The 17,500-nt window shown below is 46.5% G+C and overlaps 1 protein-coding gene across 1 annotated transcript in view; it reads left to right on the top strand.

The window, feature by feature from the left end:
- The window catches only part of LOC134861104 (arf-GAP with GTPase, ANK repeat and PH domain-containing protein 1-like), a 70,284-nt gene that overhangs the window by 22,656 nt on the left and 30,128 nt on the right, over positions 1–17,500 (top strand). Inside the window, 3 exon segments of the mRNA XM_063878113.1 lie at positions 8,315–8,442; positions 9,656–9,811; positions 9,996–10,082. Coding sequence (XP_063734183.1) covers positions 8,315–8,442; positions 9,656–9,811; positions 9,996–10,082 — 371 coding nt within the window.

The raw sequence follows: 17,500 nt of genomic DNA, 5'->3' as shown, positions 1-17,500 counted from the left end.
GTATTCCTCTCCGTAGTGTTGGTATTCCTCTCCGTATTGTTGGTATTCCTCTCCGTATTGTTGGTATTCCTCTCCGTAGTGTTGGTATTCCTCTCCGTATTGTTGGTATTCCTCTCCGTAGTGTTGGTATTCCTCTCCGTATTGTTGGTATTCCTCTCCGTATTGTTGGTATTCCTCTCCGTATTGTTGGTATTCCTCTCCGTAGTGTTGGTATTCCTCTCCGTATTGTTGGTGTTCCTCTCCGTGTTGTTGGTATTCCTCTCCGTAGTGTTGGTATTCCTCTCCGTATTGTTGGTATTCCTCTCCGTATTGTTGGTATTCCTCTCCGTAGTGTTGGTATTCCTCTCCGTATTGTTGGTATTCCTCTCCGTAGTGTTGGTATTCCTCTCCGTATTGTTGGTATTCCTCTCCGTATTGTTGGTATTCCTCTCCGTAGTGTTGGTATTCCTCTCCGTATTGTTGGTGTTCCTCTCCGTGTTGTTGGTATTCCTCTCCGTATTGTTGGTATTCCTCTCTGTATTGTTGGTATTCCTCTCCGTATTGTTGGTATTCCTCTCCGTAGTGTTGGTATTCCTCTCCGTATTGTTGGTATTCCTCTCCGTAGTGTTGGTATTCCTCTCCGTATTGTTGGTATTCCTCTCCGTATTGTTGGTATTCCTCTCCGTATTGTTGGTGTTCCTCTCCGTGTTGTTGGTATTCCTCTCCGTATTGTTGGTATTCCTCTCCGTGTTGTTGGTATTCCTCTCCGTATTGTTGGTATTCCTCTCCGTATTGTTGGTATTCCTCTCCGTGTTGTTGGTGTTCCTCTCTGTATTTTTGGTGTTCCTCTCCGTATTGTTGGTGTTCCTCTCCGTATTGTTGGTGTTCCTCTCCGTATTGTTGGTGTTCCTCTCCGTATTGTTGGTGTTCCTCTCCGTATTGTTGGTGTTCCTCTCCGTATTGTTGGTATTCCTCTCCGTATTGTTGGTATTCCTCTCCGTATTGTTGGTATTCCTCTCCGTATTGTTGGTATTCCTCTCCGTATTGTTGGTATTCCTCTCCGTATTCCTCTCCGTGTTGTTGGTATTCCTCTCCGTATTCCTCTCCGTGTTGTTGGTATCCCTCTCCGTATTGTTGGTATTCCTCTCCGTATTGTTGGTATTCCTCTCTGTATTGTTGGTATTCCTCTCTGTATTGTTGGTGTTCCTCTCCGTATTGTTAGTATTCCTCTCCGTATTGTTGGTATTCCTCTCCGTATTGTTGGTATTCCTCTCCGTGTTGTTGGTGTTCCTCTCTGTATTGTTGGTGTTCCTCTCTGTATTGTTGGTGTTCCTCTCTGTATTGTTGGTGTTCCTCTCTGTATTGTTGGTGTTCCTCTCCGTAGTGTTGGTATTCCTCTCCGTATTGTTGGTATTCCTCTCCGTATTGTTGGTGTTCCTCTCTGTATTGTTGGTGTTCCTCTCCGTATTGTTGGTGTTCCTCTCTGTATTGTTGGTATTCCTCTCCGTATTGTTGGTATCCCTCTCCGTATTGTTGGTATTCCTCTCCGTGTTGTTGGTGTTCCTCTCTGTATTTTTGGTGTTCCTCTCCGTATTGTTGGTGTTCCTCTCCGTATTGTTGGTGTTCCTCTCCGTATTGTTGGTGTTCCTCTCCGTATTGTTGGTGTTCCTCTCTGTATTTTTGGTGTTCCTCTCCGTATTGTTGGTGTTCCTCTCCGTATTGTTGGTGTTCCTCTCCGTATTGTTGGTGTTCCTCTCCGTATTGTTGGTATTCCTCTCCGTATTGTTGGTGTTCCTCTCCGTATTGTTGGTGTTCCTCTCCGTATTGTTGGTGTTCCTCTCCGTGTTGTTGGTGTTCCTCTCTGTATTGTTGGTATTTCCTCTCCGTATTGTTGGTATCCCTCTCCGTATTGTTGGTATTCCTCTCCGTATTGTTGGTATTCCTCTCCGTGTTGTTGGTGTTCCTCTCTGTATTGTTGGTGTTCCTCTCTGTATTGTTGGTATTCCTCTCCGTATTGTTGGTGTTCCTCTCCGTGTTGTTGGTGTTCCTCTCCGTATTGTTGGTATCCCTCTCCGTAGTGTTGGTATTCCTCTCTGTATTGTTGGTATTCCTCTCCGTATTGTTGGTATCCCTCTCCGTAGTGTTGGTATTCCTCTCCGTATTGTTGGTATTCCTCTCCGTGTTGTTGGTGTTCCTCTCTGTATTGTTGGTGTTCCTCTCTGTATTGTTGGTATTCCTCTCTGTATTGTTGGTGTTCCTCCCCGTGTTGTTGGTGTTCCTCTCCGTGTTGTTGGTGTTCCTCTCTGTATTGTTGGTATTCCTCTCCGTATTGTTGGTATTCCTCTCTGTATTGTTGGTATTCCTCTCCGTATTGTTGGTATTCCTCTCTGTATTGTTGGTATTCCTCTCCGTATTGTTGGTATTCCTCTCCGTATTGTTGGTATTCCTCTCGTAGTGTTGGTATTCCTCTCCGTATTGTTGGTATTCCTCTCCGTGTTGTTGGTATTCCTCTCCGTATTGTTGGTATTCCTCTCCGTAGTGTTGGTATTCCTCTCCGTATTGTTGGTGTTCCTCTCCGTGTTGTTGGTATTCCTCTCCGTATTGTTGGTATTCCTCTCCGTATTGTTGGTATTCCTCTCCGTATTGTTGGTATTCCTCTCCGTATTGTTGGTATTCCTCTCCGTATTGTTGGTATTCCTCTCCGTAGTGTTGGTATTCCTCTCCGTATTGTTGGTATTCCTCTCCGTATTGTTGGTATTCCTCTCCGTATTGTTGGTATTCCTCTCCGTATTGTTGGTATTCCTCTCCGTATTGTTGGTATTCCTCTCCGTATTGTTGGTATTCCTCTCCGTAGTGTTGGTATTCCTCTCCGTATTGTTGGTATTCCTCTCCGTATTGTTGGTATTCCTCTCCGTTGTGTTGGTATTCCTCTCCGTTGTGGTCCTCTCCGGTATTCCTCTCCGTATTGTTGGTATTCCTCTCCGTATTGTTGGTATTCCTCTCCGTATTGTTGGTATTCCTCTCCGTAGTGTTGGTATTCTCTCCTATGTTGGTATTCCTCTCCGTATTGTTGGTGTTCCTCTCCGTGTTGTTGGTATTCCTCTCGTATTGTTTGGTATTCCTCTCCGTATTGTTGGTGTTCCTCTCCGTGTTGTTGGTATTCCTCTCCGTAATGTTGGTATTCCTCTCCGTGTTGTTGGTATTCCTCTCCGTTATTGTTTGGTATTCCTCTCCGTATTGTGGTATTCCTCTCCGTATTGTTGGTATTCCTCTCCGTAGTGTTGGTATTCCTCTCCGTTAGTGTTGGTATTCCTCTCCGTAGTGTTGGTATTCCTCTCCGTATTGTTGGTATTCCTCTCCGTGTTGTTGGTATTCCTCTCCGTATTGTTGGTATTCCTCTCCGTAGTGTTGGTATTCCTCTCCGTATTGTTGGTGTTCCTCTCCGTGTTGTTGGTATTCCTCTCCGTATTGTTGGTATTCCTCTCCGTAGTGTTGGTATCCCTCTCCGTATTGTTGGTATTCCTCTCCGTATTGTTGGTGTTCCTCTCCGTATTGTTGGTGTTCCTCTCCGTATTGTTGGTGTTCCTCTCCGTATTGTTGGTGTTCCTCTCCGTGTTGTTGGTATTCCTCTCCGTATTGTTGGTATTCCTCTCCGTATTGTTGGTATTCCTCTCCGTATTGTTGGTGTTCCTCTCCGTGTTGTTGGTATTCCTCTCCGTATTGTTGGTATTCCTCTCCGTGTTGTTGGTATTCCTCTCCGTATTGTTGGTATTCCTCTCCGTATTGTTGGTATTCCTCTCCGTATTGTTGGTATTCCTCTCCGTATTGTTGGTATTCCTCTCCGTAGTGTTGGTATTCCTCTCCGTAGTGTTGGTATTCCTCTCCGTAGTGTTGGTATTCCTCTCCGTATTGTTGGTATTCCTCTCCGTGTTGTTGGTATTCCTCTCCGTATTGTTGGTATTCCTCTCCGTATTGTTGGTGTTCCTCTCCGTATTGTTGGTGTTCCTCTCCGTATTGTTGGTATTCCTCTCCGTATTGTTGGTATTCCTCTCCGTAGTGTTGGTATTCCTCTCCGTATTGTTTCTCTCATCGTTTTAAGTTTTTTTTTTTCCTTTTATCTTTCAGACAAATTGCAAGTACTTTTGGTTTGTTTTTTCGCATTACTCCGGATATCCTTTCACATATTTCTCCGGCAGATTAGCTGATAATTAGCAGATGAAAAAAAATGGTGGGGGGACGGGGGTCCTCTCAGGGTGGGGGGGTGGGGGAGGGCGGTCCTCTGGGAAGGTCACTCTCCTCTGGACACTTAAATTGCTCCTCAATTAAGAAGGAAATGGAGCCGCGGAGCGATTGAGACCAAAGAGGGCTGCAGTTAAGTTTTATCAGGGGGGGGGGTTAATAAAGAGTCAGACATTACAGGAGGAGGAGGAGGAGGAAGAAGAAGAGTGTCCTGACTGACCGGGTTTCAATCCTACATTCATTTCCCCCAGAAAAACCCTGAACATTTTAAATGATTTGTGAAAAATGTCAAAAAAGAGACAAAATTAGCTGAGAAATGAATGGAAGCTAGCAAAAAACGGTGGTTTAATATCACCAATAACTCCTCGATGTGTGAAACATCAGAAGTGTTTCAGATGGATAAAGTATTTCACCGACCAGCGAAGAGAAAACGCCACAAACAAAAGCACCGGTCATGGCTGCGTTCGTCCTGAAGGGGGCAGCGCAGGAGCGGCTTCAAGAGGCAGCAGCTACTCAAGAAGTGTGTGTGTGTGTGTGTGTGTGTGTGTGTGTGTGTGTGTGTGTGTGTGTGTGTGTGTGTGTGTGTGTGTGTGTGTGTGTGTGTGTGTGTGTGTGTGTGTGTGTGTGTGTGTGTGTGTGTGTGTGTGTGTGTGTGTGTGTGTGTGTGTGTGTGTGTGTTCTCTTGGCCCAGGAGGAAGCTTTCCACACTAAACGCTGTCTTATTATCCTCTTAATTATTCGACAGTGTGTGTGTGTGTGTGTGTGTGTGTGTGTGTGTGTGTGTGTGTCTCCTTGTATTTTTCTCGTCATTATCCCAAATTAATCAGTTTTTTAATCATCCAGCAGAACGATGACTTTAATGTTTTCTGTCGACGCCGACACACAGCGACAGCCGCCTGCAGCTGTGTGTGTGTGTGTGTGTGTGTGTGTGTGTGTGTGTGTGTTTTTTGGTTTCTGCTTTTATATTATTTAATTTTGTTTCTTATCTTGGAGATGTGTGTGTGCTATGTTGTCCATTTACGTGTGTGTGTGTGTGTGTGTGTGTGTGTGTGTGTGTGTGTGTGTGTGTGTGTGTGTGTGAAAGTAATCTAATTGACAGTTTAAGTTTTTCTACGTTTTTTGGGAGTGTGTGTCTGTGACTGTAAGTGAAAGTCTTTTTTGGTAGCACACACACACACACTGTTTAATTAGTTCTTAGCGTGACCTTAATTTGCAGCGAGGACTTCAGTAATGATGCTCGGCTCTCGGCCTTCAGCCACTTAAAACACTCGCCTGCTTTAATTGGTCAGAAGCACACACACACACACACACACACACACACACACACACACACACACACACACACACACACACACACACTCGTCAGAGCTGCAGAGTCACTGTTTATTTACACACACATTTGATCTGTGAGTGTTTCTAATGAACGCAGTCTCATCTTAAATCACGCCTTTCTGAAATCTGTTGAAATGGTTAGATTATGCCGCAGATTTTTCTTCATGTAAGGAACATTCTTCAGTATTTAATTTGTATTTAAAACACAGATGTTATGTCCATCAAGTCTTTTTCTACACCTTTTCTTCACGTTTACTCAACAAGATGTGGTATCATTTCCTCTTTTCTGGGTAGAATGACCCACATCCTATCGAGTGCTAACTGGATAAACACCACCCGTGTGACTAAGGCTTTCTGAAGGAGTTTAATGCGTGGACAAACAGTCAGGATTCAGGAGTTCCTTTTCGGTGGCTTTTTGAGCAGTAAATGGAGTTCTTGTGGTGAAATAAAGTCCTCTTTATTTTTCATGCACTATAACCAAGACCTCAATGGGTGTGTATCGTACAAACATCATTCATATTCAGGACATGAAGTATGATTACAGATTCTCTTTAGAGAGAGCATTGGGTCTGCAGGATTTAAACCCCCCCGCTGCTCCTGCTGCTCCTCTCTCAGGTATCGATCACCTGCATGCTACATATTAATTCAGATTATTAAAAGACCCTTAATTATTATAATATTTATTATGATTTAACTTCCTGAGACGGATCGTTCCGAACACTCGCATCCAAACGGCATTTACAAACATCTGGTCGATCGGCCCATCAAATCACAATTTATGAGTGTGTGTGTGTGTGTGTGTGTGTGTGTGTGTGTGTGTGTGTGTGTGTGTGTGTGTGTGTGTGTGTGTGTGTGTGTGTGTGTGTGTGTGTGTGTGTGTGTGTGTGTGTGTATTGATCCCACATGACCTTCCTGTATTGATCGGGGGGGCTTTAATTACATCTGCTCATATTCAGCTTCATAATCAGACACAAGAAACGCTGAGTCGCACTGATTTGACATGATCGCTCCATGTGTCTGAGTGTGTGTGTGGGGGGGTGTGTGTGTGTGATGAGTTCCAGCGGCTGCACAGAGGAAGAGGAGGAGGAGGATGAAGAGGCACGAGTGACCAAAACATTTAGCGTTAAAAATAATTGGCCGTCGTGCAGACCCTGTGTTCTGGGGGGGAGGAGGAGGAGGAAGAAGAAGAGGAGGAGGAGGCGTTTAAGAGCAGTGTAGCGTCGCTGTAGAGACACTAATGCAGTTTATTTCTGCAGCTCTCTGGAAGTTTAAATGCTACCACAACTAACGGAGGGAATCAGGATCTCTTCGGTTAGCCTCACTGATAGACGTCAGAAGATGCTCCTGAGATCTCCAGCCCCAGAGACACTTGTTGCTGCCGCGGTTTCTGACCTGAAGCTGTCGTTATGATCAAACTCATGTTGGATTTATTTCAGGGCAAAATACTCACACTGGCCGCTGCTGCGAATCCAGCGCTACGTCAAAAACATCTGAATCAAATGATTAAAATGATGTGTGTGTGTGTGTGTGTGTGTGTGTGTGTGTGTGTGTGTGTGTGTGTGTGTGTGTGTGTGTGTGTGTGTGTGTGTGTGTGTGTGTGTGTGTGTGTGTGTGTGTGTGTGTGTGTGTGTGTGTGACAGCGGCGTGCTCCCTCGTCCGTCAGAGCGCTAGTTTAATTAGCTTAATTACAGCGACATGAGCCCCCCCACACACAATCTCTCTCTCTCTGTCAGAGTGCAGATGCGGGCGCTTCGTTAGCACACGCTAACGAGCTGCGATGACCACACTCTGATATTTATATTCATCCCTCTCGTCTCTCGTTAGCGTCCGTCCGGATGGAGAAATCTCTCTCCGACCAATCACAGCCGACCGGCCGTTAAATCAGTTAATACTTTATTGATTCGACCGAAACATAACTGTTCTTAAATCAATGAATCATTTCCGTCGTTCCGGAAGTGAAATGTCCTCGGGTTCCAGTGGATGAAGGAGAGGCTTCTTTCACTCCTCTGGTTTGAGTGTTACATGTTTGGGACATTAAGGGAACTCAAATGACTCTGGGGTGTTTGAGAACCAAATGAATGCATGTTGTTAGGGAACTAAAATAAGAGCAGGACGTTTAGACATAAATAAGAGGGAGGGGGTCTAAAGTGAAGGAAGGGTATCTGGAATCAAAATCAGAACCTGAATAAAGTTTCTAATATTTTCTGTAAAGAGTCTGCAGAGTAACCCGAGAGACACTGAGCCGTTAGATATATAGGAGCTTCATGTCTGTGAGGCTTTACGGTGAACCCCCCCCCCCCCCCCCCCCCGTCATAAATCTGATCATGGGGGAGACGTTCCATTAGAGGCTGACGGCCGGACGCAGATTGATGGCTGAAGTTAAACGCATTAGGCAGCAGTTTAAATATTTAGCGTGGCCTTATCATAACTGCTCCGCACACTTAAAGCAGAGTTACTGCGGACAGGTGAGGGTCCACCAACACGGGGCCCAGAGACCCCCACAAACAGGCCTGTGTTCCCATGGAGCCATTGTTTTAATTGGAGCTCGTTAAAGCCCCCCGGCCTCGTTAAGGACGAGACGCTCGTAAACATTTACCTCCCAGCCGACGGCTCCGAGAGGAAAGTTCATTAAACCTGAGTCACATGATGTGTGTTATTAACCCTGTGTGTGTGTGTGTGTGTGTGTGTGTGTGTGTGTGGGTGTGTGTGGGTGGGTGGGTGGGTGTGTGTGTGTGTGTGTGTGTGTGTGTGTGTGTGTGTGTAGTTGCTCAGAAGATCGTGGCATGTAGGAAGAAGCAGCAGCTCTCCATCGGACCCTGCAAGTCCCTGCCAAACTCCCCCAGTCACACCAGCGTGTGCACGGCCCCTGTGACCGCCGTGCATGTGAGCCAGGTACACACACACACACACACACACACACACACACACACACACGGCAGACTGTTCGATTCCCTGTATGGATTTCTCATTAAAAACACATTGCTCACCCCCCCGACTGTCAGTGTCTGCAGGGAGAGGCTTTTATTCTGAAAGGACTCGAACAACACAGAGGCTTTTATTCTGAAAGGACTCGAACAACACAGACAGAGGCTTTTGTTCTGAAAGGAATCGAACAACACAGACAGAGGCTTTTATTCTGAAAGGACTCGAACAACACAGACAGAGGCTTTTATTCTGAAAGGACTCGAACAACACAGACAGAGGCTTTTATTCTGAAAGGACTCGAACAACACAGACAGAGGCTTTTATTCTGAAAGGACTCGAACAACACAGAGGCTTTTATTCTGAAAGGACTCTAACAACACAGACAGAGGCTTTTATTCTGAATGGACTCGAACAACACAGACAGAGGCTTTTGTTCTGAAAGGAATCGAACAACACAGACAGAGGCTTTTATTCTGAAAGGACTCGAACAACACAGACAGAGGCTTTTATTCTGAAAGGACTCGAACAACACAGACAGAGGCTTTTATTCTGAAAGGACTCGAACAACACAGACAGAGGCTTTTATTCTGAAGACATAACTCCTTCTACTCTCCTTCCTCCTCCTCTCCTCTTCCTCCTCCTCTCCTCCTCCTCTCTTCCTCTCCTCCTCCTCTCCTCTTCCTCTCCTCTTCCTCCTCCTCTCCTCTTCCTCTCCTCCTCCTCCTCTCCCTCTCTTTCTCTCCTCTTCCTCTCTTCCTCTCCTCCTATTCCTCTCCTCTTCCTCTCCTAATCCTCTTCTCCTCCTCTTCCTCTCCTAATCCTCTCTCCTTCCTCCTCCTTCCTCTCCTCTCTCCTCTCCTCTTCCTCTCCTCTCCTCTCCTCTCTTCCTCTCCTCTTCCTCTCCTCCTCCTCCTCTTCCTCTCCTCCTCTCTTCCTCTCCTCCTCTCCTCTCCTCCTCTCTTCCTCTCCTCTCCTCCTCCTCTTCTCTTCCTCTCCTCTCCTCCTCCTCTTCCTCTCTTCCTCTTCCTCTCCCTCTCCTCCTCTCCTCCTCCTCTTCCTCTCCTAATCCTCTTCTCCTCCTCTTCCTCCCCTTCCTCTCATCTTCCTCTCCTCTACTCTTCCTCACCTCCTCCTCTCTCCCTCTCCTCTTCCTCTCCTCCTCCTCTTCCTCTCCCCTCAGACGAGTAATGGCGGCGGCAGTCTGAGCGACTACTCGTCCTCGGTGCCGTCCACTCCGAGCACGAGTCAGAAGGAGCTCCGTATCGACGTCCCGGCGACCACCAACACCCCCACCCCCGTCAGGAAGCAGTCCAAGCGCCGCTCCAACCTCTTCACTGTGAGTCTTGCTTGTGATTGGTCCGCCGCTTACAGATGTCCCGCCCCTTAGCCTATCACGTTGAATGTGTCAGTCACTTTACAGTTCAAGGTACTGATTTGATTCTGTGATGAAGGTGTGTCTGCTGCAGATATCGATCATAAGGAGTGTGTTCTGATATGAACATGTGTTTCCTGTCTCTCAGTCGAGGAAGGCGAGCGAGCCGGAGAAGAAGGGTCTGGAGAATCGAGCCGACAGCATCGGCAGCGGGCGAGCCATCCCCATCAAACAGGTGACACACACTTCCTGTCTCCACATACACTCACACACACCTTCAGAAAGGAGAGGGAGAGCTTTATCCCCCCCCACCACACCTCCTCTTCATGCCTCTCAAACTTAAAGTGAGCCGACGACCAGAAACACCTGAATAAAGGAATGAAAACCATAATGATGGAATATCAAAAAGCACTCAGTCAGAGGCTTTTATTTTGAAAAATGTATAAATAAATACAATTATTTTTGGGGATTTTATTGTCAAAATCCTTGCAAAATGTTACTTTTCATTTGAATAAATACATTTGATTTAATATATTCTTTATAAAACACAGACTACGGGTTGCAAAAATAATATTATATATCCCAATATAAACAATATGTATTCATTTATATAAACTCTATTTCCTTCAGTTAGAGGAAGTATAAATAAAGTCTTTTTCAGCTTAAATTCACATTATCCTGCAGGACTCTGTAGATCAGAGCGTCTGAGGGCGGCTCGCGCTGCTCCGGCTCGCTGTCCCCACTTCTTCCTCTGTTCTCACCTTGTACCTGAGTCTGTGTGTGTGTGTGTGTGTGTGTGTGTGAGTGTGTTTAATCTCTGCTCTCATTAGAGCGACTCTCGGCGAGACTCTCCTCTTGAGGTGACACCAGTTCAGCTCGCCTTTTGTTAAACGAGAACGCCTTCGTTAAGAGAGTCCGCCGCTCATTAAAAACACACACACACACACACACACACACACACACACACACACACACACAGTGAGCTGTAATGAGCAGAGGGCGGGATCCACTCTGAGGTAATTACCTGCCAGAGATCCAGAGTGAGTGCAGAGAGGAGCACTTCCTCACAGGAACACACACACCTGCACTCAGAGCTCATGATAGCAGTGTGTGAAGGTGTGTGTGTATGTGTGGGCAGCGCGGGGTCAGCTGTTCAGAAAATAAACAGTTTGTCCAGCAGCGTCTCCGTTAACAGCCTCTCAGGAAGTCAGGCCATTATTTAGCTGTCCGTCACTCGAGTCTGAACATTGAAGTTCCACTGGTTCCTCAGCAGCAAAAGACTGGGATTAAACCAGTATCAATTCTACACATCATTCATGGATTTGCTCCGAACTTCAATGGTTCCTCGCTGTCTTTCTGCTTCACTTCTCCACCAAGTCTCGTGAAGATCAGAGCTGTCTTTCTCCGTAATTTTGATGAAAAACAGGAAAAAAACGTTGGTCTTTCAAAAGCAAACCTTTATCCAGACGATCTGAACCCTTTCTCTACGTCTGCTTTAAAGGACCTGGAAATCTTTTGAACTCAAATTTCATTCCTCTTTTTGCAACTTTCTCTCCTTTTCCTACTTTTTGTTCTTTTGCAATTATTATAACATTTAATGTAATTAGGGGTCGAAAAAAGACCGTTGATAACAGAAGCAGCTTAATGGACAAAATGTGTTTAGAAATACAGAAAACATTGTCTTCATGTTCAGAAAGGGTCAAAAAACTTTAAGTATTCTATGTTTTTGACACTTAAAACCACTAAAACCAGTGAGGTCAACCTAAATCTGTGTTAATCAGACTGGTTCCTGCCTGGAAACTGAACAATATTGCATTTAAATGTGGTTAAAAGCGGTGAGATGTCCCTTTAATGTTATTCAAATGAAGTCTCTGAGGGTCAGCATGCTGCCGGAAACACATGTGGAGACCCCCTCCCCCCACACACACACACACACACACACACACACACACACACACACACACAGAGGAAGAGGTGGCCGTGGTTTCTTCTTCTGTGGTATGAAAGCGAGCGGATGCGTCCAGCTTTGAGACAGCTGCTGCTAACGCTAACGAGACGCTAATTACCGGACAGAGGCTCGGAACCCAACATATGAGGAGGTTCCTCTTCTTCTTCTACACCTTTATTACAAAATATTTTGAGCGTTATTTGGTCGTTGACATAAGACTTAAACCGCTGTAGAGCTCTTTGAGTCTCTTGTGGTGTTTCTCCTCCTCTCACCTCCTCCTGCTGTGTGTGAGAGCCCCCTGACCTCCGTCTGGACGCCTCATCTCCTCAGATCCCTGCAGAAGTCTCTGGGCCTTCTTCTTCTTCTGTGATTAGTGTCGGAGGTAATTGGCTCTGGGGGGCCGCTGGTTGTGACAGCGCCCCCCCCCTCTGCGCTGAGTTAAATTGGATGGTTAATTCGGGCGTTATTTACCCTGTAATTCATTAGCGTCGCCCCGCCATTGGCAGCGGGCAGGCTGTAATTTCACGCTCCGCAATAAAAGATGTCTCATAATCTGCTTCATTTAGCAGCCAAAGGATTTAATGAAATTAACGGCGGCCCTAATTAAGACGGGAATATTAAAGAGCTGCTTTAACGAGGCCGGAAAAATATCATTTCCCCGAGAAAGGTTGTCGCCGCTCGCAGACATTTTGGCCGTGATGACATTTCTGTCATGCACACTAACCCCTGGAAATTAGATTTCCTGGAGAGGGGGGGGGCTTTCTTTAGGAGGAGAAATGATTAAAACAAAGGCGTCAATCAGAAGCGTTCAGACGGAGAGAGCTGGTTGTTTCTTCAAACACTGCTCAGGTTTTACTGACTTCACTAAGAACTGAGACTCAGGGATATCACATGTTGGTGGTTTTTGAGGATTCATTCCCAATAAAACCACAGAAATCAAGATTGAGTTTTATTTATTGGAATGTTTTTCACTGGAAACCCAAGAATGCTGCGTTCATGTCCAGCCACATTGTCTGGAAAGAAGACCTCCAACCGCAGATAGACTCTCAAACTCCAAATATCTTCAACTCCAGTCAAACAAACCAATACCGTATATCCGTCTGGGGGTTTTAACACCCAATAAATGAAGTCAGTTCTGACTGCAGCCACATTGGCAGGAGAGAAGACCTTCCACTATAATGACACTTTTGTCATGGGGGGGGGGGGTTCTTTATTTTTACGGGGGAATAATTAAATCACAGGCGTCAATCAAAGACTGCTGTCTCCACGGAGCTTCAGTCTGGTGCGGCTTTGTTGTTTCACAGTGTGTGTGTGTGTGTGTGTGTGTGTGTGTGTGTGTGTGTGTGTGTGTGTGTGTGTGTGTGTGTGTGTGTGTGTGTGTGTGTGTGTGTGTGTGTGTGTGTGTGTGTGTGTGTGTGTGTGTGTGTGTGTGTGTGTGTGTGTGTACAGGAAGCGTGTTCCCTCATACCCTGCCTCTGGAGCGGGGCGAGGCTCCCCCACTAATGAATTGAGACTGCTGAAGTAAGGTTGGGATAATTGAGTTTCTAATTAATTACCCAGAACTCTTAGCACATAAATCAGCTCTTCTTCTTCGCTGGTGTTTTATTTGATCTGGTCCGCGTCCCGCTCCCCGGGGCCTGCCCTTCGCCGTCCTTGCCTCATCAACGCCGACCTTGTGTTTGTGTGTGTGTGTGTGTGTGTGTGTTGGTGTGTGTGTGTGTGTGTGTGTGTGTGTGTGTGTGTGTGTTGTTGTGTGTGTGTGTTGGTGTGTGTGTGTGTTGGTGTGTGTGTGTGTGTGTGGTGTGTGTGTGTGTGTGTGTGTGGTGTGTTGTTGTGTGTGTTGGTGTGTGTGTGTGTGTGTGTGTGTGTGTGTGTGTGTGTGTGTGTGTGTGTGTGTGTGTGTGTGTGTGTGTGTGTGTGTGTGTGTATGTGGGTGTGGTGTGGTGTGTGTGTGTGTGTGTGTGTGTGTGGTGTGTGTGTGTGTGTGTGGTGTGTGTGTGTGTGTGTGTGTGTTGGTGTGTGTGTGTGTGTTGGTGTGTGTGTGTGTGTGTGTGTGTGTCCGCCTAAGAAATGACTGAGACTGTAAACCCTTCCCACTGTCTTCCATCTCTTCCACTGGTCTCTGCAGAGCTGAGTGGTGCTCACTGTGGGAGACCTGTAATGGTGGATCAACAGCAGAGACGTGGACTCTTTAAAGTCTGTCTCCAGCCTGCACACAACCAGAGTGAAAGAGTCAAAAAGAGGACCAGGTTCTGTATGTAGTGCTTCCCTTCCAATAACTCCAGAAATATCAAACGCTGGCTGTTAGGGACCCGGGGTTAGGGACCGGGGTTAGGGACCCGGGGTTAGGGACCCGGGGTTAGGGACCCGGGGTTAGGGACCCGGGGTTAGGGACCGGGGTTAGGGAGCCGGGGTTAGGGACCCGGGGTTAGGGACCGGGGTTAGGGAGCCGGGGTTAGGGAGCCGGGGTTAGGGAGCCGGGGTTAGGGAGCCGGGGTTAGGGACCCGGGGTTAGGGAGCCGGGGTTAGGGACCCGGGGAATTGGAGCGTTCAGACTCAGATTTATGACCAACAACAACACAAACACAACAACACACACAACAACACAACAACACAACAACACAACACAAACACAACAACACACACAACAACACAACAACACACACAACAACACAACAACACACACAACAACACAAACACAACAACACAACAACACAACACAAACACAACAACACACACAACAACACAACAACACACACAACAACACAACAACACAAACAACAACACACACAACAACACAAACACAACAACACACACACAACAACACACACACAACAACACAACACAAACACCACAACACAAACAAACACAACACAAACACAACAACACAACACAAACAAACACAACACAAACACAACAACACAACACAAACACAACACAAACAAACACAACATAAACAAACACAACACAAACAAACACAACATAAACAAACACAACACAAACATAAACAAACACAACATAAACAAACACAAACAAACACAACAACATAAACAAACACAACACAAACATAAACAAACACAACACAAACATAAACAAACACAACAACACAAACATAAACAAACACAACAACATAAACACAACACAAACATAAACAAACACAACAACACAAACATAAACACAACACAACACAAACATAAACAAACACAACAACACAAACATAAACACAAACATAAACAAACACATGTAAGGCTTTTTAAAAGGACGGTCTTTTGGGGCCGATCAGGACCTGAACCCCCGCTCTGGGGTCTTCTGATTCAGATCGGAACACAAACACTTCCTGTCTGAGATGATGGATGATCTGTGATAGCGTCCGGTCGCCTCCCCCTCTCCTCTTTTGGGGGGGGGGGGGGGTTGACACTTCTAATTTAGCCTCCTGCTCTCCGGAGATGTGGAAGAACAAAAGGTCTCCGGACCAGATAACCGGACACCCCCCCCCCTTTAGTATCTTCCTAAGACCCGCTGTCAGCGAGGCCCGGGAGAAACCATTGTCTGAGGAACAGGGGGGGTGATGGAGCGATTAGAGGGGAGATAAGTGAGTATCTGGAGACAGGCAGGAGGACAGTAGCCTTCAGGAGGGTCCCTCTATCGGACGGGGATCACACCGAGCCCCTTCCTCCTTTCTTTCCACCGAGGGGGCGTTTTGTTTCCTGCAGAAAACAGAAAAACAGCCGATTTGAGAAATAAATCTGATGCTATCTTCGTTTCATTTCGAGAAGCTCTGGAAACCAGAAGAAGAATTCATTCAGACGCACTTTGTTGAGACTCACACCAGTTCAACTCACCGATTCTGGATACCAGTTCAGTACCACGTTCAAAACCAAACAGGAAGTCTAATTCACTTCATCCTTCTCCTTTGTTAGCGTTAGCATTCTGTCAGGAAGCTCGTATTTCCCTCTAATATCTCTTTATTTTGCTGTGAAAACATCTGGATTTCACTCCAAAATCTACCTTTTCCAAGAGTACATTGAACACCTCATGATACCAGTATAACTTTCCTTCCCCTGAGAGTCAATTTTACCTAATATAGCCTGAACGCACCTCAATACAACCTCTGACGCTAACCGTTAGCAGCTAAGCTCTAACGAATGAGCTAACGTGTTGCTGGTTGAATTACTTTTTATTTCCACCCAAACTTAAGAGGATGAGAGGGAAACTTTGAGCCATCCCTTCTCCCCGAGCCAGTCCGACACTCGGCGGTCTTTAATCAGCCCCCCCCAGGTCTGAGCCCCGAACGCTCGCTCTAACGAATGACTCCCATCCCGTGCTCCCCCCGAGCGAGCGACCTTTCCCTGAGTGCCGCGTCGCCATCCTTCAGAAAGAAGTGTGTCAGTACCGAGGGAAAAAAGATTGTGTCCGGGGGGGGGGGGGGGGGGGCTTAGTGTGTCCGTGGATCTATAACTATTTATCTGCAGCTGAAGACCCCCCCCCCACAGGAAGTCTTTGTGTGAATCCTGAAAGGGAAGAAGCCCCCGGACGTTTGGGAAGCTAACGAATGACTCCATCTCCCACCGCCAGCCAGCGACCTTTTCCTGAGCACCTCCCCGCCATCCAGAGAGTATCTGAGGATGTATTTACACCCCCCCCCCCCCCCCCCACATCTATTTTCCCATGTGGAGACCTTGTGAGCTGTCACCCCCCCAGCCCCCTCCTCGTCGTCCCGGAGGTAGAGTACGAGGCTACGGTCCCGGGGCTCGGGGAGGTGAATAATGACAGAGATTACCCATCAGGAGGCTCCGACGAGACGTTCAATTAGCCCCCCTCCCGACTGATCGCTTGTCATCCCCGCGATGGATGGACAAAATTAATTTGCTGACGTCCCCCTCCCCAAATACCAGGTTTGGATGGAAAGTGTGCGACACATCGTCCCCGTTCAGATGGACCTGCGAACATCCGTCAGAGAGAGACTGACCTTCTCTGCTTCACTCTCATCCTGCAGACTGGACCTTTAAGGGAGGGGGGGCTCAGAATACAGGTACATACGATGCATCCCATAAATCAGGAGACATCTCACCAGCTCTCGTGGGAGAATGACTTGCAAACAGACACTTTTCATGCCCAGATTCCCCTCTCCTGCTGGCTCTTACTCTACATGTCTCTCACTGCAGGTTTCTTGTTTTATTCTTTCTTAAATTCAGTTATTTGATTTCACTTCATGACTAGGAAACATAAAAGATGTTATGATTCTCACAGGTTTTGGTCAAAAATGAGGAGCAATAATAAAACAAAGAAAAGCATTTCTCAGGTTTTACTGACTTTACTCAGAACTGAGATATAAAGACATCAAACCAACCAATAAACACCAATTCAATGAAGATAGATTTTGGTTTTTTTATTCAACCACATTCCCAGGACAAAAGACTGCACAGTTGTCCAATTTGGGTCTCCAGACATCATACAGTCCAAATATCTTCCAACACAATCAAAGAAACCAATACAATACTAAATACTGTGTGTTTGTGACTGGAAACCCAAGAAAGCTGCGTTCATATCCAGCCACATACACAGAGGGTGGAAACTGCTCATTTATCTCATTCCTGCAGAACTCTCGGGTCGTCACAGGTGGAGTAATGTAGGGTAAAGGTGTGCGTGTGACGCAGAGCTCACCAGGCTCCTCTGGATGGTGGTGAGCTGAGCGTGTGATCCTG

The sequence above is a fragment of the Eleginops maclovinus genome, chromosome 24, assembly GCF_036324505.1.
Source record: "Eleginops maclovinus isolate JMC-PN-2008 ecotype Puerto Natales chromosome 24, JC_Emac_rtc_rv5, whole genome shotgun sequence".
NCBI lineage: Eukaryota > Metazoa > Chordata > Actinopteri > Perciformes > Eleginopidae > Eleginops > Eleginops maclovinus.
The sequence above is the reverse complement of the archived record's forward strand: the minus strand, read 5'-3'. Positions and strand labels throughout refer to the sequence as shown.